Below are 20,671 nucleotides of genomic sequence, written 5' to 3' on the forward strand. Positions count from 1 at the left end.
GGATAATTCCAGTTTGAAAACTTGAAATAAGCATGTTTTTAAACATTCATAAACAAAAAAAAATGGCATTGATGCTCTGGATCAGCTTATTTTTAATGTCCTTTAAAAAAATTGGCAGCGCTGCAGGAAGAATTTGTGTCTAATATTGGGGAATGACAATCTGTGCAACTAAAACTTCTAACTATACAATTTGGATCAGGCGCAAATAAAAGGTATAAAGTCCATGAATGCAATCATAAAAAGGCATAAAAATATAAACACTTGTTCAAGTCAAATGTGGTTTCTGGTAACCACATAAATATAAACACATAGTTTTTCTCAGCAACAATATTGAAATGGTTTCCCATTGCTTGCTTATAGGATGTTTTTCTAACTTCCAGTCCAGCCTAAAGCTCCTTCCTTTTGGTGGGGAAAGGGATATCATCCACAATTGGCCAGGAACTGATTGGGGGTAGCAATGATGGCTTAGATCAGGGGTGTCAAACTGCTGGCCCATGGGCCGGATACGTCAAGCGGAAGCCGCACCCACCCCAGCTCTGGCAAGGGGGAAAAAGTCACAACACATCACGTGATATGACGAGTTTGACGTCCCTGGCCTATTTGCATCCTTGGAGAAATCTAAGAAAAATACCATAGAGGCAACCTTGTGCTTTTCTGAAAGCAGGTACTATTGTCTCAAGCCTGTAGCGGGCTCCATTTTTTCACAGAGGGTCTAATTTTGGAGGCTGCTTGTGGAGCCCCTTTAAAAATGGAGCCCCTGTAGGTTTGCGACAATAGTGCCTGCTTGCAGAATACTGTAGCACAAGGTTGCCTCGAGACAGCTTCTATAGGAAAGCTGATCCTCGTATCATGTCAGCCGGGCTGCCTCTGCAAAAAAAACAGGTATCTTGGGTACTGCTGGGCCCTGGAGCTGGCTGAGTAGCAGGCAGAGTCCTGCAAGTTCCTTGGGTGGCTGAGTGAAAAGAAGGCCTTGGATTACAAGGCCTCCCAGCCCCTGCGTGTCGGTAGCCATCTTAGGTCCCTTTAGGTGAGTGGCTGGGTGAGAAGCAGGCTAAGGCCTGCAGGGATCCCAAGAAGCAGGAAGCAAAGCATGGGATGCCTCAGGTGGGAGGCTTGGGAAGCCTAAGACAGGTGGGCCTGGGCTCGCATTGGGTCTCCCCCACCCGAGATAGCCCCTGCTCAGCTTAACGACTCACGCATTCATTTAATGGCCACATCAAGGCAAGCAGATTGTGGGAGTTGTTAAGCGAGGGCATCTCACTTAACAGCTGTCACCATTTGCAACTGTACTGGGCAGGCCCCACTGTGGTCGTAACTTGAAAACTACTTGTATTGTGTTGGTTATTACTTCAGTTGTTTTTACAAATACTATAGTTTTCAAATATGCCTTCAGCCAAAGAATTCTCTATCAGATGTAATTAATCCAATGAAGATTTACCCAGAATATGTGTATTTAGAACATCTGTAGTCTAGCTTGCTGAAAGTCATCTGCTGAATAGAAAAAGAAGCAATGGTGAACACTGGGATTGGTATTTCTTCTAGGCCATCTTCCTGGATGGTGGTTTATGATCCACAAAAATGCTCACAAGAAGGTTCTGTTGGTTTTCAAGTGACAGTTTGGAATTTGTGCAAATTTAATCCAGAGTCTCCTTCAATTGCAAGAGGGTGTTATTGGAAAAAGCGCATGATCCATTCTCCAATGCCAATGAAATAGACTCCTTGGGCTATGCCAAAGAGGGGAGCTATCACCAATGCACGACATCCTGCTCCTTTCATAAAAGCGGAAGGACCCTCATGAATCCAGATCTTCCTGTAGGTGATGCACACAATGAGATAATTTCAGTAAACATATCCTGAGTAGCAGCGGTTGCTATCAGTAACAGAAGTGCATCAAACATTAGTGCTTTTCATACTTCAAAAATTATTTAGAAGAGGTATTCTGGAACCTACAGCAGCACACGTGCAGCACTTCTCTTTAAAGCAACTGTATCTGTGAATCTGAAAAAAGTGAATCTGAAAAAAGAGACATCTTTTAAAATGAGTTAACTCATTCAATCAGCCCAGTCTTTTTAAAGGCTCCCATGGAAGTCTGAAAAGTGCAGTAACCACATTGAAAGGATATCGTTGCTTTTGCTCCTATGCATTCTAAAAGTGCCCCAGCATTTTTGCAGAGACAAATTCACGAATTTCTATCACAGTCTTGCTTTTTTGCAGGCAACCCATAAAGGTAACAATTGAAATTTGAGGCATGGAAGATGAAATATCCCTAACAAACAATTAGGGAATGGCATTAGAGTTTTAAGTGCAGCACAGAACTATCTTTGGAAGCATGCCCTCCACCTCCCATCCCCATCTCCCATCCCCAAAATAAATGTAAAGTCAAGTGCAAATTCAAGAACATTTGTATGAATTGTACAGTTTAAAAAAAAAACATACCTTTATCAGTTAACTTTTGGTCAAATGGTATTGAGTGACTGCTCACACCCACTTGCAACCATTTGGTGACTGAGCAAGCAATTCCTCCCCAACAGAACATCCACAGCTTGCTTGCTAAATTCCCAATGTATCCACCAGTCCAGGCTAGTTGGGGTTTCCAGCCTTGGTGTGTGGGGAATATTTTTCAGTGATCAAGTGTTTAATGACATTAGCTAATGGTTCACAGAAAAGGAATATTTAATTCTGTTTACCTGGCACAATCAATGATTCCATTGTAGGTATCTTCTCCCAGTCCTTTCTGCAGAGTTTGGATGCGAGTTTTCAGAACTGTAACAAACAGTTTGTTAAATCTATGCAAAGAAATGTGATTTAAAGATTTACACGTCTTTACGTGTAAATTACTTGTCTTATGAAGATAAGCCTTTTTTTACAGTAGCATCATCTAATACTCACCATCTAATGGTGTTACCGCAACTGCAGCCAGAGATCCCGCCATGCAGCCAGACAGAAACGAATGAAAGAAAGATGCTTTTTCTTCAGAGGTCTTTTGTCCCAATTTGTTAAGGTTGGCAAAGAGTGGAAAATAAATGACGGAAAAAGGGACATCCCTATTGAGAGTAGAAGTAGAATATTTTGGTTAAGCCTTGGAGAGATTTCCCTATTTCTCACTGAAGCAAATTGCTAATTTTACTTCATTAGTAACTCAAGAAATTATGACTAACTTGACATTTATGAAATGTAATTTCCAAGCCACTCATATAGCAATCTTCTCATGTACGTTTTATAGACCAGCTTGAAAATCAGACTTGATGCCATCTGATTTTACCAATACTTTTGAAATACATAAAGATCACCATAAAGTCATGTAGTAATGGGTTATGGAGGACTGAGAGACTACTGAAAATTTTAGGCATTTGGACGTCTTTGCAGAAAAAAGGAAGCATAATAAACTACCCAAATATTCAATTGTGAAAAAAAAGGTCCAAAGCCCATGTAAAACTCTACAGTACCAGAGTAGATGATCCAGTTTCATGTATAAATTTAATTCCCATTATCCAAACCACTTCTCTAATAGCCAGTTGTAGGGACACTGACTCCAATTCTGAAGCCAGTGGAAATGTTTTTAAAAATGTTAAAAGATAATATATACAGTAAAAAATACTGAATCCAGTACTTTTTAGATTCTAGACCATTAGATGTTGCTACTATAGAACTTATAGAAAAGGAGATTCCACTTTTCACCTGAGTAGGGTGGCCCCAAGCCCTTTATATAGGCCTGCTATACCCTGGGAGCGCAGCAGTTCACTTGCAATCCTAGTGGCAGAAGATCGTTTAGGGGCCACTTCAGTTCCAGTGGTGTAAGGCTGTCCTTGTGGCAGATGAGAAGAGGCAGCAGCTGTACCCTCCAACCCTAGAGCCTTCTGCTGATGAGCAGCTGAAAGACAGAAAGACTCTTGTGTGTGTGTGTGTGTGCTTAGATAGATAGATAGATAGATAGATAGATAGATAGATAGATAGATAGATAGATAGATAGATAGATAGATAGATAGATAGATAGATAGATAGATAGATAGATAGAAAACCTTGAGCCCTGAGGGCTAGATTTTTAGAAGTTGTGGGTCTTATACAAGCAGATCTTCAACACTTCATAGGTAAAAATAAGGAACTCGTAATATAAAATCTTGGTTGAGCTAAACACAATTCTTGCTGAGATCCGTGCATTTTCCCAGCAATAATATAAAAGTGGTTTCTCAATTTTTAAATAATCTCCCAGTCTAATCTACAGTTAAATAATAATTTCTTAGTGGTGTTTTCTTCGTATACTAAGCACTTGACTCTACTTAGCTCCCAAAGCCAAGCAAGTTCAATCAGCTGCTACCATTTCTTCAGGCAGTTGCATATTCCTACTAAGCTTCATTATTCATTGCTCAACCCACTGGTCTATTTGTCTCAAACTATATTAATTTGTTGAAAATTTAAAGACAGATGTTTTTCTAAAGCAAACACCATGTCCAACAATATGTCATTTAGGATCAGTTAGAACAGGGGTCCCCAACCCTCGGGCTGCAGCTCACTACTGGTCCGTGAGCTGTTCAGAATTGGGCCACCTGAAATGGGGCAAGCAAGCATGTGTATCCCTACTTGTATGAACAGTGGGCGACGCATGCGCACACGCTTGCTCACAGCTCATGCGGAACCGTCTCCCCCCCGCCACCGGTCTGCAAAGCTGGAAAGGTTGGGGAAACTCTGAATTAGACTTCACCTGCAGATGTGAAATGGGAAACTGTGCTTCATATAAAACAGGGTGCCCTCCAACTATGTTGTACTTCAGTTCCCAGAATCCCTAGCCAAGATGGGAAAGGTTGATACAGAGTCTCTGTTTTTATCACATGTATCACTTACACGTGCATGTACTAAAACAGCTGTACCTTCCTTGGGATTTAACTTCAATAATCCAATAGAAGAAAATGAGCACTGGGAAACAGTCTTTCCCAAACTGCTGCCCTCTAGATGTGTTTGACTGCAAGTCCCATCTTCCACACCAAGATGAGCCTTCATCACTGGCATTTGGTTATAGTGTATAACCTTTTGATCTTTCGAGAAGTAACTCTGCAAATGTATTGTTCTGAGGAGGCTTCTGTGCATTAAAAATGGCAGAAGGCAGTGTTTGCATTTGTAACGATGAAGCTCTATAGAGCTTGGTGGATGAGTCATTTTACCACTGGTAGGAAAATGCTTCACTCTACCTCCTAGCTTTGGGTTTAGGTCAGACTTTACCCCACTGCCCACAGAGGTCTGGCTACAGCGGCATCATAATGATATATTTTAATTTTCCTAGTTCTAAGCATAACAGAAGGATAAATGCATGCTTTACATCTCCCTCCATAGCAGCCATTTTTTCTCTCTTTGGAATTCAAAGAGCAAGCAACATATATTAGAAACATGAAATGGGACCAAGGTGTCAATTGGCTGCTGTTTTTTTCCCATTCTCTTATTTATTGCCCAGCTGGGAAAGTGACCTGGTTGACTCACTTTTTATTGGTATTTTGTGGCTGGCAGATAAGAATATACGAACTATCCTAGCAAATATGAACATTTATCTATGCAACGAGCTGTTTTGCAACAAAAATGAAGCCAAATTGGTTTTTTTTAACCTTTAGTTTATAGCAGTGGTGGCGAACCTATGGCACGAGTGCCAGAGGCGGCACTCGGAGCCCTCTCTGTGGGCACGCATGCACGCACGCCATCGCCCCAGCCCCGCCTCCCCCCACAGCCCCCTTCTCACCAGCAGCCCCCCCCAGAGGAGAGTCACCCCCGGGTGTGGCCCGCGCAGAGAAGCACATGGCAGCTGGGTAGCAGATGCTGCTGCAAGGACATGGATGGAGGGCATGGCCACCATGGCACTGCAGGGCCGCCTGGGTGATTGGGGATTGGTGGGCTGTGGATGGCCCTGAGGGTGGGCGGGCGCGGGCGGGCAGAGCAGGGGAGGGCAGATTGGGGACAGGCCGGTTTTTGGGCACTCGGTCTCTAAAAGGTTCGCCATCACTGGTTTATAGTATTGAGGTGCTCACCTAGCCGCCCAGCATCCTGTAGCTGAATTTTCAACATTTCCATCGGGGATGTGACCACCACCTGGCATGTCCCAGCTCCGCAGCCAGCCAGCATTTCCCTGGCCAAGGACAATTCTTTTCTGTTGAGAGTAGCACAAATGTACAGGGCCAGTTCAAAAGTGCAGATGGAAATGATGCTCAGACTGGAGCAAGATTATAAGCAGAGAACAAACGCTCTTTTCCCCATACCCATCCACGGAGAGCAACTGTCGGAAGAAATCATTGGCTGCCAACTTGATCGCCTTTTCAGGAGTGACAAGAGTGAGGTTTACAGCAGCCCCTTGGAAAGAACAGAAGAGGCAATAAGGAGCCTTGATGATGAGTTTGCTGGCTCATCCCTACTCCAACAGGAAATGCTGATCACTCTCTTGCACACAAAGATCCACAAAAGCAATAATGTTTAAATAATACAAGTTTCAATCATTCCTGGATCTATATACACCCGTCTTTCTATATTCCAATCTTAAATAAACATTCCACCAAAACAGTAATAAACCAAATGCAACACTAAATATCACCTATTCAAAAACATTAAGTCTCTGAATCCAACTCAACTCCTGGTGTTTTCCATGTAGTTTTCTTCCCAACAATACAAAAATACCATTGTTGTCTTGCCTTTCTGAGTTTCCGGTGCAGCCTACACTCCTAGGATTTCCTGGTAGTCTCTCCTCCAAATACTAACTAAATCTAACCCTTAGGTCAGGGGTCTTCAAACTCTGAAGAGGAATTCTGGGAGTTGAAGTCCACAAGCCATAAAAGGGCCAAGTTTTAAGACCCCTGCCTTAGGTTTTGAGATCACTCAAACTTAGTAAGTGTTATCTTCTCAGGGCTTCAGAAATAAAAATATTGTAAAAAAAAAACCCACAAAAATACCAATTATATAATTTTTAAAAAAGTCCTACAGCATGTCCAATTTTTTTTCAAATTCAGTCACGAAGAATGTGTACCAGAAAAAAATTCCATTCTTTAAATATGTTAAATATGTGCTTTTATGTGGATTAGCTATATTGAGTGGCTAAGTAGGGGTGAGAGCAGAAGAGAGCTCGAGCATTCCTGTTTGATGCTTGTGAGCTTTTTGAATGCAGCTGGTTTGGTACTGTGAGATATAAGATGCTGCTAAACATGCTTCTCAGGACCAAACACCTCCCTTACCTTTCTGAAAATGTTGCCCAAGTTGATTTTTAGAGATCAAAGGAAACCTTCTCATCACTCAGATCTTACACCTCACAATTATTCCCTTATTTGCTGCCCCAAAGGTACTCTGAAACAGTGAAGTCTAAAGAGGACTGTATCAGATGATGGTCCACATGCTCTAAAGACTAATGCAGGGATCCCCAACCCCCGGTCCTTGGACCACTACCGGGCTGTGAAATGCCAGCAACCAGTCCGCACAAACAAGCAAAGCCCCCTCCGTGGGATTCAGGCAGCACACAAAACCACGCCCCCTCCGGTCCATGGAAAAACCTTTCTCCACGGAACCGGTCCCTCGTGCCCAAAAGGTTGGGGACCTCTGAATTAATGCATTCAAAATTTTTATGAAAGTGATGAAGAGATTTAAAAAAGAAAGACTGTGAATGGCATACTGCCAGTTTTCAGAATATAATCTCACAACTGATAGATGGTGGCCGGAGATCCTAATGCCAGAATAAGCCAGAAACTTCGAAGGAGATATTGTTTGGGAAACTAACTCTTGAACTGTACAGCATTTGCCTCAGAGTAAACACTAATAGAACAATGTAGCATATATGTTTATAGTATACAATATTAAAAAATATATCTGTGGCTATCTTGAAACTATCTTTAGCTACTATACTGGAGTTGACATCCTGAAAGCTTCCAAATGTTCTTGAATTAAAGTTTGCAAAAATTCACCAGATGAGCTGGAATTGATAGGGATTTTTTTTAAAAAAACATTCTATATGTTATTTTTAAATTCCTCTGTGCAATGTTAGTCTTTCATTTCTAATTTTTAACCTTCATATGCATTTTTTCAAATCATGTTTTACTTTAAATTGAGACATTGCAAACAACAAATGATTAAAATTTCAGAGCAAAATAAGACCCTTCCATTTCTGTAGGAATTACCTCTATAAATGCCAAAGAACCCTTCTGAGCGTATTGTCTTCACCAAACAATCCTGCCTAGAATATGAGAGAGAGAAACAATTATAAAAACTATTTCAAAGTTGGGGGGTCCATATTTGTAATTATTTCTTGCACAGGCCTTGCTCCCTGTTCTTCCACGATGTTTCTCCTTAGGGCACAAAGACAGTTGAAAAGCTCAATTATATTCAGCTTTTAGTAAATATGCAGCAGGATTCTTTGTCATTATTGATTTTATTTCTGAATGATGGTAACACTATATCATTGACACTCAGTTAATTGCGCTTGCTAGCAACTGTGGGAAATGTAATTTTCCCCATCAATTGTAGCATCTTTCCCGACCTTGTGCTTTTCAGAATTGCTTGGTCTGCAACATACATGTTAGAAATTTTGAGAGTTGCTGCTTTATAAGATAATATATTAAAAAACATTATGGGTAAAAGAAAGACAACAGAATTTTGAGCCATATTCAATAGTGCTGGGAGATGCATCGATAGAATATATATCAATTCCTTTCAGCTCAAAGCTTAATATTCTGTACCATCACTCACGCACATGCCTGTGTAGACAGCTCGTCCTTGCTGATTCTGGAGACGGGTTTTGGCCAAATCAATGGGGAACACACAAGTTACTCCCACAAGGCCAGCTATACCTCCATTAATTAATTTTGCTGGAAGGCTGGAAAGAAAAAGGAGATGGTTACCAACATTTGTTGGGGGAAAAAAAGAATGAGAATTCTATTTCAAATCCCAGGCTTCTTCTGTGGTATCCTTGGAGGTATACTTTACAGCAGGCATGTCAAACTCACGACGTCACATGACGTCGCACAACGTATCGGGCTGGTTTTGCCATTGCCGGCAATGGGGTGGACGCGGCTTCCACGTGACGCGTCCGGCCTGCGGGCTGGCAGTTTGACACCCCTGCTTTACAGGTTTGATGGTGGTATAGTAAAATCAGATCTTGCAACCTAAATAATAGTGTGATTGGGAGAATGTTGGACAAAGCAATTTCAATTATTGTAGTTATTATTAATTATTGTAGTTATTATTAATTTCACAGTAGATTGTGAACCCTCTGCCCTCCTCCAGTTAAATTTTGTTCTTATGTTCAACAACTTATTTTTCTCAATGATGACAAGCATCACATGAACAGAATCACTGATCTTTGAAAACCAAGCACAAAAAGGCACTACTGACCTGAACTTCTTGTTTGTCATTTTCCTTGGGGTGGTGGCTGTTGCTATTACTGACCCAGGAAATCCTTTGACATCAAGGAACACGTTCTTTGTTGTCTTTATTTAGCCGGAGACAGAAAACAATTACTCTTTCTTCATTGGATAACAAATCACACAGATCAAAAATAAAATGGATGTTCATAATTCAATCAAGTCCAGGGGATTTTTAGGGAAGTTTGTTGAATAACTTTGGTTCTTTTCTCCCTTTCTTTCCCCTAATAAGCCAGTTTATACTAGATACTTTCCCTGTTTCCTAATGACCTTCCTTCACGCTTACATCTGAATACACCTGAGGTCTATGGAGCTGAAAAATAAGTGCTCAGTAACATTAGAACAAAATCAATTGTAGGATCTTCAATGAGTTTACTCAAGGTAAAGTCAACTGAGCTTCTACTCTGCAAGAGGGATGCGAACACCAAAAATTTCAAGGAGTTACAAATTTACTAACATCTGGCTCCACACCATGAACAGAAAAGAAAAATCCGATCCGGAGAATACACCCCACACTCTGCAAATATTGAAAAAGAACATCACAGGGAACCTCAGGCCACTGTAGAACTTCTTCGTGAAGGAAGGGATGGTGAAGGAGATAAACATCCATCTTGAAAAAGGGGAGAAGGTTTGTAAATATTACTCAAGCTTGGCTTTTACCTACCATGGTAGTAATGTGAAAGTAAGAACTAGAACAGCTAAAATATTTGTAGTTTGTGATTTAAAAAAAAGACTAAATCATTTTAAATTATCTGGATCTATCCTTTTCCACATTTCTAAAGTAACTGGAATTAATAACCTGGAGCACACCCCACTCTAACCCATGCTAGGTTTTGGCTAATATTTGTAAATTATGATTTAAACTATGGTCTATTCACCAAAGTTGACTGAAATACCAACTCTTGTGTAATCAAGATTTAAGTATTTGTTAAAATAATTAGGCTAAATAATTTTGTGTAGGCAATATGTTTTTGTGCTTCTCCTTTTTTTACTAATGCAAAGGTAGAAATTGTGGTTTATTAGATAAATTATAAACAGCTGTATTTACATTCAGTAAAAAAACATGATTTGTAAGCTATGATTGAGTTCTATAAATCATATTAAGCTAGAATCAAGCACCCTACCATAAATGGGTGGAAAAATCTATGCAATTTGTGTTGCATTCTTTGAAACCAACCAGTGTGCTAAATGTAGAGTTGAATAAGTCTTTTTGTTTCAGCCAGGAAATAGCATCAAGAGAAAATGATGGTATTTTTCTGCTTTCAACTGGATATAGTACAGCTAAAACAAATAAACTCACCCTGGGTATATTTATAAACTTTACTATGTTGTTCAGTCATTATAATTTTTTCCAGCAGCCATGCAAAGTGCATAGTATAACATACACAATGAATCATATAGCAGAAAAGATGTCACCAATAGTTTTACGATTAGTCATAATTCTTATGTAAGCATTTTATATAAGCTTTGAAACTGCAATACTAGCACTGAAAAAGTGACTTTGCATGATGCATTATTGAAGTTTTAAACTTTCAGAGCAGTCTATTCTCTATGTAACGGTGCAAAAAAAATACATAGCCAGGCCTCATATACGTACATTAGTTGTGGCAAAACAATCTTTACATATTTTGAGTGGTAATGTCAAAGCTACAAAAAGTACTAAAATATTACTCAATTAAAAACATCAAAAGTTCATCTGGAATATAAACTTTAAAAGATAGAAATATCATAAACCATTCCTGAGAAATTGACCCTGATTTCTCAAATCCACATCCCTTTTTCCTCTACTGTAAAAAAAACTTATTCAAACATCAAAAATCATAAATAAAGTATCTGCTGCACTAATCAGATATAAAAGCATCCTAACTTTCTGGAAGCTGTAATTATTAGCTGCTGGTCACTTATTCACATGCATTTCCTCATTTATAGAATACTTCAAAATAAAACAGTTTCAGCATTTGTTTGGTGGAATAATTACAATTGTTAGTGCAAATGTGTCCATACAGTGCTTTATAGAGCACAAATGCAGGTTTTAATTATACACATAATACACATCAGACACAAATGTTTAGAAACTGCACAAGGCTTTGAAAATAATTATTCTTGTAAGAGTGTTAGAAATAAATGGCTATAAACTACCTCCTTCTAATTCATATCTAATTTCCCTGAATAAATTGACTCTCCCTTTCCACATATACTAATTAGCAATCTCATCAGTTTGAGTAGATCATTCTCCTCCAAATTCACTTGCACAAAGAATGCCATGAATTTGTAGATTGCTTTTGAAATGATAAATGCTGAAATACTTTATGAATGAAATGTGTAGAAGTCAGAAAAGTTGGTAAACTTACCTTCCTTATTTTCAAGCAGTTGGGTTCCTCCCTTCCTCCTCTCTCATTTTTAAGCATCTGACTCACATCTGGAATCCTTAAAAAACAACCTCTTTTGCCTGTTTTAAGGGACTGTCCACAAATTCCCAATAATATTATCAGAATGTACATAGGATTTTTTTTTTCTTTCTGGTTGTTCATCTTGTCTTTTTTAGGTCCTGCAAAACTAACAAATTCCAGCTCAAGCGTTTTCCATTGGATGAGGACAATTTTAAACAAACGCTATGCATTCCAGTTATTTAGTCAAGCTCTAATTTCTCAAGCAAGGTTGTATCGATTGATAACAGTATATTCCCATTAATGTGGTATCATGTGATGGGCTGCACATCCCCATATCAATTACACATCAGTGGAAAATTAGTGGGTAAGTACAGCCAAGAAACATCTATGGCCAATAAGACTTTTACATAAGATTCATTAAGCCCATTTCTGGACGAGGAGGTTCCTTACATGGTGACTCATGCCACATCCTGTGTGTGGGCAAGTGCAATGGGCCTAACCTTGAAGACAACACTCAGAAATAGCTAGTCCACAATGTGGAATCCCACTGCAAGTTGTACTAGTTACCAGTAGGCTTCCAGACACAAATCAAGTTGTGCTAGTTGTCACCTATGAGGTATACAGTTTAACTATTTGAGGGACAGTCTCTCTCTCTCTCTCTCTCTCTCTCTCTCTCTCTCTCTCTCTCTCTCTCTCTCTCTCGTTTCTACTCATTCAGTAAGATCAGACAAAATTTTGCAATGCCATCTGATGGGAACAAGATGTGCCTTTGCTGTCATAGTCCTTACCCTTTAGTGACTTTAAGGCATACTTAAATGAATAGTCCTTAGTCATTTAGTTATGCCTTTAGAAACCAAGCTTTTTCTCCAGGCTCTGAGCTAGAGTGGGATGTTACAGTTTTTTAGTGGCTGTTTACTCCCCAAGAATTACTTTCTTTTTCTGCTGTTTGATATACTTGTTTTTATTTGACATATCATCGAAAGCCAAGGGGTTGAGCAGCCTTAGAAATATGAAAAAGATGAAAAATAAACTTGTAATATACAATCACTGTCTTCATCTCCTGGTGGGCTTAGAAAGTCAGTGCTTCCAAACCTGGCTCTCCATCAGCAAAGAGAATAACAATGCATTACAACTTTAGCAGCATTTAAGAAATATAACAGTATTTAAAGGCAGAGAAGATACCAGCCACTGCATCAGCCAGTCTGCATAGAATACAGGTTTTAATTATATGGTACATTTGGACATGATGTATCCAAAGTGTTTTGTGCTATGAGTATCCTAACCTGCCTCTCCCCCATCAAACGGGATCTGTTCTCAAAATCAAGTCATACAGTCTTCCAAAAGGCTAAATACATTCTTTTTATTGTTTACTACACCTTGTTGTTACATAACTGAAACATTTCATTTTAAAGTGTTTTGGGATTAGCTAACATAGTTTTAATTGTGTAAATTTATTTAAAGTATTTGTTGCCGCTTTTTAATTTAAAAAAGCATTGAAATGGGATGTTGTAAGTATAAGGTTATCCAAGGGCACGTTTTAGCCACTTCCTCCTCAGCTTGCAAAGTTTCAAGGCCAAAGTAGATTAACCACTAAAGCAGTTTTGAAACTGATACACAATCTTACTACTTTCAAATACATTTCAATTCACTTTTAGAAATTTCTCAAGTAATTTTGTCTTTCTTGAATAGATTACGTTGCTCAAAGGCCATTGTGTAAAGCAGAGGTCCCCATCCTATGGGCTGCAGCCCACTACCGGGCCATGGCCTCTTGGCCACTGGACCACGTGAGAGGCTGGACAGCGCGTGCACGCGTGTGCATGCACTCATCCTCCCCTTTGCGCCAGCGCTAGCCAAGCTGCGAGCCTTGCACCAGCACTAGCAGCCCCATTTGCGGAGTGCGCATGTACGCGGCCACTTTCGTGTGCATGTGCGAAAGCGGCCGCGTACATGCGCACTCCGCAAATGGGGCTGCTAGTGCTGGTGCAAGGCTCGCAGCTTGCCTTGTATTAGCATGCCTGCCCCTCCCTTTCCCAATGGGCCGCCAATCCAGAAAGGTTGGGGACCCCTGGTGAAAAGGAATAGTTATGACTTTAATCAATAATGTTTAAATGAGGTAAGATGGATTCTGGTATGTTGCTTTCTTTAGATATTTGTATTTGAAAATTATTTGCCTTCTGGTAAATACAGAAATCAATTTTCTAAAAAAAAATCCATGTCAACTTAATTTTGTATTAAGTTTTGCTATATCCATAAAGGTTGCAAAATGTTGTTTATCAATTTACTGCCATTAAAATATCTTCAAAAATGACTTTGGAAGAAAAAGAAGCAAATGGATATCTTGACAAAATGTTTTAAATGCAAAATCTAGTAATCTACATAGAATAAATAGCATACAAATAGTCTACTTTTATTTACTGGGGCAACTGAAAGCATGCCCATCTAAACAGACTTCATTTAGTTATACACAGATGTAACTAAGGTTTTTCCTTCTGTATTTTAGTGTATGTATTGTAGATGTTATTTTTAAAAAAAATAAAATGAGGGTGAGGAAAGAAAAAAACTTTTTGAAATTAAGTCATAACAATTATTTACAAATTTAGAATTTTAAAATCAACGAACTGAAGGTTGTCAGTGTAAATGTGACCCTCATCTGACAATTGAGACATAATCTCCAGCTGTCCAAAATAATACAAGGTGGATTTTAATTAGTTTTCTGGTGAAGTCCAAATGTTTCTCTGTTAAAGCTATCTGCTAAGCCAGGACTTGGAGCCTAAGGGATGGTTCTCAAATTTTCCTTTCATAATGTTGGTCACATATGTATACATATGTTGTTTAAAATTGTGCTCCCCCCCTCCAGAGATTGATTCTCAGGGACTGCCTGGAGAAGTACCTGCAGTTATGCAGGAAATACATGAGAATAGCAGTGTAAGTAATCTGTTTGAAAAAAATGTAAAAAACCCCCAAATAATATGTCCACAAAACCCTGGGGAAAAAAAGTTAAAACTTGTGACACCAATAACATAACATGAATACCCTCAAAGTAACTTTCCCCACTCCCTAAAAAATATGGCCTTCAAATACCAAACAATTCTCCACCCGTTTTAAAGCTAATTGTTTCCTCTCGTGTCCTATTAATCATAGGCCTGATATCAACTGGACACAGGGCTGAAAGTTTGGCAAGTGTTTTGACCTTAACTAGTAATAGGAAGCATCTGATGGAATGGAGATAACTGCTACAGCGAACATTTCCGCATAACATACCTGGCTGGAAAAGCCAATGCAGAAGTTTCTCATTGTTGTCAGGTGCTGTGTGGGTGCAAAGAAAATTCACAGTAAAATCTTTTTGTACTGATTGCATAGATAGGAGAGCAGGCCAGTTATAGTCAGGATTCCACTTCGGTCAGTGATCTTCAGCAAGAACAGATCCAGAGTGAATCTCAGCGATTTCTTAAGAGCCACAAAGAAGACGCCTTTTAACAGCAGCTTGTATTAATATCAGTGCATGGGAAATACATTCATTGGCAAGGCTTCTTTTGAAGCCTTTGGGGGAATTAGTGACTGCTCACACACCACGTAGCCTGCTCTACACTAATGAAGAGCTATGGACTGCTCCTATCAATGTGCCAGGCAGGCCCAGAATTTTTGCACTGGCAAAAAGGATTACAAACTTTTTACAGTCCCTAGATGCGTGGGCTTTACAATGGAGAGGGAAAAAGAGACAGCATGTGATTTGCTGGCTGGGCTGCTGAAGAAAAGGGGGGGCAGAGGCTGCTCCACCCAACAGGAAAGGAATCACTGCCACAGGCAACTTTGCCAAGGCAGATGAATATTACAGATCTCTTTGATTACTTTACGCAGTGGGTAAACATGCTACAGTTCTGGCTTTTTAAACAATCACCACTCCTGTTACTTCCTCATTAAGTCTTCCTGAATGGATGGTGGGTGCTGTTTCTCCAGAGTAAAAAAAAAAACCTCATGTTTAGGATTAGTTTCTCAGATGCAATCCCAAATTTCTGTTGTGGTGATTTTTCTCTCAAAATGTCCCCCTCCTTTTCTTTATTCTGCAGGGAATTTCAAACTCAAAGCACTTTCTTTTTCTTTACCAAATGATATAATTATCTATTCATCATGCAGATCTGCTGGAATTAAAGGTTTTTCATATGGCATTTTATAAACAGCTTGCCATAATCACTTAAATAATATATTTTGAAGGACAACCAAAATCCTAATTGAAACTAAGACTGTGTATAGGCTGGGTCAGCTTTGCTATTCTGGCTTCAGTAATTTGTACTATTTTATCTCCTGGAAAGGGCAAAACTAAAAATTCCCTAAATCAAAAATAGTTCTTATGAGCTATGTCTAATGACAAGAAAAGAATGCCTTCATCAATTGTAGAAAACAGTGCCAGTTGCTATCTTGCAATTCCCTACATTGAGTAACATTGATTAACAATGTTAAGAAATTTCCAATTTACTCTAAAATTATTAACACCATACCTTCTACATGTGGTAGGACAAGTATCTTATAGCAAGATTTCATCACTCAACTGGCCAAATAAAATTTCCCAATATTACAAATCTGGTAGTTCAATGTTAAGTCACATAGCTTTCTATTTTAAAAAATTCCCAGATTTAAATCTCTCTCCAGGCAAAATTATCTAAAGTAACAGATGATTGGAAAGGCTACTGACTGAAAATCTAGAGACAGTGCCAGTCTCCAGAGATAAAGGCGAGACAAACTATTGTTCTGATTTACATAAAGCTATCTTTTAATGAACCTAGAGATTCTCATCCCCATTCCCCACACTCTCTCAGATACACACAGACCAAATACTATTTTAAGAACATATTTTATACAAAATAACACATTCTTATGGAAATAAAATCTACAGATCTCTAAAGACCAAAACTCTTTTTTTTAAAAAAAGGAACCTTTTAAAAATTATCCAAACACACATCATTAAACTAGCTATTGAGGTAACTGTCACTGCCAGGGAATCAGTAGGCCAAGAGAAAATATAAACAATATAAAAATAAATAGCATTCCCTTTTCCAGTATTGACCAGGAAAGTTCAAACCTAGCTCTTTGCAGCTTCCAAAGAGGAAAGAAAGGACCCCTGATACTGTAGTCCATGGACAAGGGGATTGACCAGGGCTTTTCAGGAGCAATGAGGTACCTGAGCTCCAGATGATCAATAAAAGAGGAAGATGTGGGGACCGTTGCTTTCATCCATGGTGTTAAGTCTCTAAACAATGGGCTGATGGTAGCTTCCGCAGCACAAGTTCACTCTGTGGTGGGGTGGAAAGTTCATTTCAACACCTTGTTGAGAACTTTTATCCAGATGTCGTTGTGCATAGCCCAGACTATGTCAATCTCTTGCCAGAGTTTGTTAGATATTTTCACAGCTTGATGGTGAGAGGTCTCTTACAATAATGACTCATAGTTCTGTAGACTAAAAATTGTATTGATGTTTCATGGAGACTGGGATTTGATGTGCAAGGCTTCCAAGACCAAAAACATTATCTAGACACTAGCATTCATAAAAAGAAACATTATCTTTTCTCTGACTTTAACAGACAAATTACATTCTTTACAATCTTAATTACAATAAAATAGCTTCTTTCTACCCATACAATGCTTGACCCCAAGACACAGTATTTTAGGAATGATTATGATTGATAAAACATTGCCAGCTTAAAACCAGAATATTGACATATTTATACCACAAATATTTTCCAACAACCAGCCTACATTTGTTTTTTCCTCCTAATTACAAAACCTTTTTACCTTTTATTTAGGATGGAAAAATTCTCATTCTGCTTAATAAAAAAAAACAGCTGTGTAGTTAAAAATAAACAGGGCAATTAACAATGGAAGAACTGGATTCTTTAAAAATGTAGAAAGTTTGGAGAAAACAAATTTCTATTTCAGAGTTATTATTTCCAATGAGGTTCAACTAACAATTGCCAAATCTGATTTGTAAACTTAGGAATCTTACAAAATACTTCCTACTTAAATTTTTCAGGTACCTAAGTAAACACGGAGGAAGCAGCATTACTATTGTGCTTTGTTGCTAAATAATTCTTCTAGGTTGTAGCATCAAACTATTATGAAAAAGCAAAATACAGAAGAAGGTCATATAGTGAATTATTATATCTAACTTGCAATTTATACTTCTTGGGGGAATAAATAATTGTCACAGCATTTAGAATCTGATATAATTTAAATGGAGTTGCAAGTTTAGTGAAAAATTTGGATTTAATGCTCAAGTTAAGATGATGGCTAAATGTAAAGGTTTAAATAAAGGATATAAAAGTTTTGTCTTATTTTGATGGTATCACTGATCATCTAGAGCAGCCTTCCTCCAAATTAGGACTTTTAGCCATGCTGACTCTGAGGTTCTTAGAATAGTAGCTCCACAAATCTGGAGAACATCAGTTAGGAAAGGCTGCCTTGCAGGGGTCCTCAACCTTGACAACTTTAATTGCTGGCTGAGGAATTCTGGGAGTTGAAGTCCACAAGTCTTAAAGTTGCCAAGGTTGAGGACCCCTGCCTTAGAGGTAACAGCTATTATCTTCATATTCAGAACTGAATGAATTCTGCACTGTAGGACCTGTCAACTACACCTGGCAGTTCTGTGTTCAAGAGAGCTAATTGTTCTACCTCTTTACAACTTATTAGCATCAAAATTCTCTTTAAAAATATGACAAAGCACATTGTTGACAGAACCTTTCTTAATAAGAACTCCTCTGACCCAAAAGATTATCACCTGGTTCTAAGATTTTGGCTGGCTTTAGCAGCTAAAGTATGTCTTGTGAAGAGCAGGCTAACCTACGGCTTTTCTTCCAGATTCACAGAAAGGTGAGGAAATTATGTATTCAGATATGCTAGGCTTTCAAAGTACCCATCGCTGCTTTCAAGCACCTTTGAAGCTCATAGTATCAAGATGAATGTTCTCACCTTCCTCTCACTTGCACTCATTATAATATCCTTATCACTGGCATATGTAGTCATGCAGACCGGTTACTAAAGTCTCCTTATTGAAATCTTGTATCTTCCATTTTCTAGGTAGAATTTAAACATCTCATTTTAATGTGCTTTTACGTATCTATTCCTACTTGTTCCCCAGAGTGCCTGCCTAGTCTGACATTACAAATTGTCATCTTCTATTACTGCCTCATAATTTCACCACTGCAAATTTAAACATATAGGAAGTTACGTCCGAAACTGGGAAAATAGTTTATATTTTCTTTAAAAACTGAACATAGTAGTAAAAGTGAACATTAAAAGATGCTTTATACAATGCTCACACTTCATTGTGAGGAAAGAAAGTCCAGCTTCCTTAACTCTTATCAAGGCCACTGCAGGGCATAATTTGGTGAAAACTCAGAGAATCCAGAAGTGGGCCTTTTTCCTATTTCCTTCCACCTGTGCTAGACAGAATTTGAATTCAAGCAAAAAACTAACTACATTCTCTGGCTTTTAAGAACTCTTTTCTTAAGACTCTTTACTTAAAATTTGTTTGAAGAAAAATGCAGTGGGACTAATTACATAGAACATATTGTAACATTGACTTACACTGAGAAAACCGTTTAGTAAAACGGTATTAAGTCACAAGTAGGATCAGAATGATATACTAACAAAGGAACAATCTGTCTATGCATCTATACAACATCATAAACTCTTGTTCTTTGCAAGCCAAAGAATCCTGATTTGGGATCAAAGAAAAGTAAACTACCTTGCCATTATTCTGTTTCATCAAGGTGCAGAATTCAGAAGCTCATTAAATTAATAGCCACTTCTTGATAAAAGAGAACTTTTAACTTGCCATTAAAACAATAATCACTATTGAATACGAGATATCAGTTGTAGTAAAACATATATCAGTAACACAACTTAATTACTACTGCTGATAATTAATACCAAAGGATCATTTTGAAATTCCAACCATGAGTAAGGAGGAAAAACCCTCAGAATGCTAATATGTAAGTAGTTATTTCGAGGAGCGGAGGCAAAGCACATTTCAAGTAGTGATTACAATAGTCAACTTTAACCACCAAGACTTTTCATTTTGAAAAGCATTATTCTAAATGATCCCACAATCATATTTTCTACTGTATTCTCAAAGGTTTAGAGAAAAGCAAGCGGGATTAAAAAAAATATTTCCACATGAAGAGCAAAGAACTTGCACAAGTGAAATGTTCTGCACTCCATCTAACTGGTGAGTAGACACAGGTATGTTGGAGCGAGGAGATTACTGCATTAGATGGCTCTTTTATCACAGCAAGCATAAGGCCTGGACCCATGATCTAGCTGTATTATTCATTGATCTTGACTGTACAAGATAATTTATTATTTGAAAAGCAAACTTTTTTAATGAAATAAAGCCAAAATCCTAATTCACTGGCTCCCTAGGAGTTAACTAAAAATAACATGCTTACAGATATAACAGATTACACTGTAACCCTAAATGGTTATGGATGGGTGGTTTTAAGCTGATTGCAGATAAGCTGATTGCAGAAAGACTTTTCACAATCAAAATTTGCTTCGTTGTTTTGAGCAATTGGGTCTTCACTTTCTAAGCATGCCCCATAACCAACCAATTTGTTTCAAAGACTAGAATACTATGCCTCTGAAATGTGTTTCCAAATTAACCTACTAGAAGAGATGAAATGGAAGAACAGAATGTTTTAGAATGCTAACTAAAGATGTGCTTTTTGAAATCTTACATCCATTTTATATGTTCTTTGCCTACCAGTTTATAAAATTAGGTTACTCTTCTTAGCTTCTTAGAAATTGGTAAAATAATTAAAAATAATTTGCATGCAGAAGTTACATGGGATGAATAGGGTATATATAAGAAAAGATATTTATCTTTCTGTATGTGTACCTCTTTTTTTTTTTTAA

The 20,671-nt window shown here is 38.3% G+C and overlaps 1 protein-coding gene across 1 annotated transcript; it reads right to left on the reverse strand.

Annotated features, from left to right (window-relative positions):
- Window positions 1-563: 563 nt before the first annotated feature.
- On the reverse strand, window positions 564-9,440 carry SLC25A18 (solute carrier family 25 member 18). The gene is made up of 9 exons (XM_015821354.1): window positions 9,346-9,440; window positions 8,705-8,827; window positions 8,133-8,188; window positions 6,237-6,327; window positions 6,009-6,127; window positions 3,679-3,871; window positions 2,890-3,044; window positions 2,688-2,763; window positions 564-1,810 (listed from the first exon to the last, which is right to left on the reverse strand). The coding sequence occupies exons 1-9, from the start codon at window positions 9,363-9,365 to the stop codon at window positions 1,669-1,671; spliced, it is 975 nt and encodes a 324-aa protein (XP_015676840.1). The 5' UTR covers window positions 9,366-9,440; the 3' UTR covers window positions 564-1,668.
- Window positions 9,441-20,671: the final 11,231 nt, after the last annotated feature.

This window comes from Protobothrops mucrosquamatus, unplaced genomic scaffold (assembly GCF_001527695.2).
Source record: "Protobothrops mucrosquamatus isolate PMUCROS unplaced genomic scaffold, P.Mucros_1.0 scaffold1312, whole genome shotgun sequence".
Lineage (NCBI taxonomy): Eukaryota > Metazoa > Chordata > Lepidosauria > Squamata > Viperidae > Protobothrops > Protobothrops mucrosquamatus.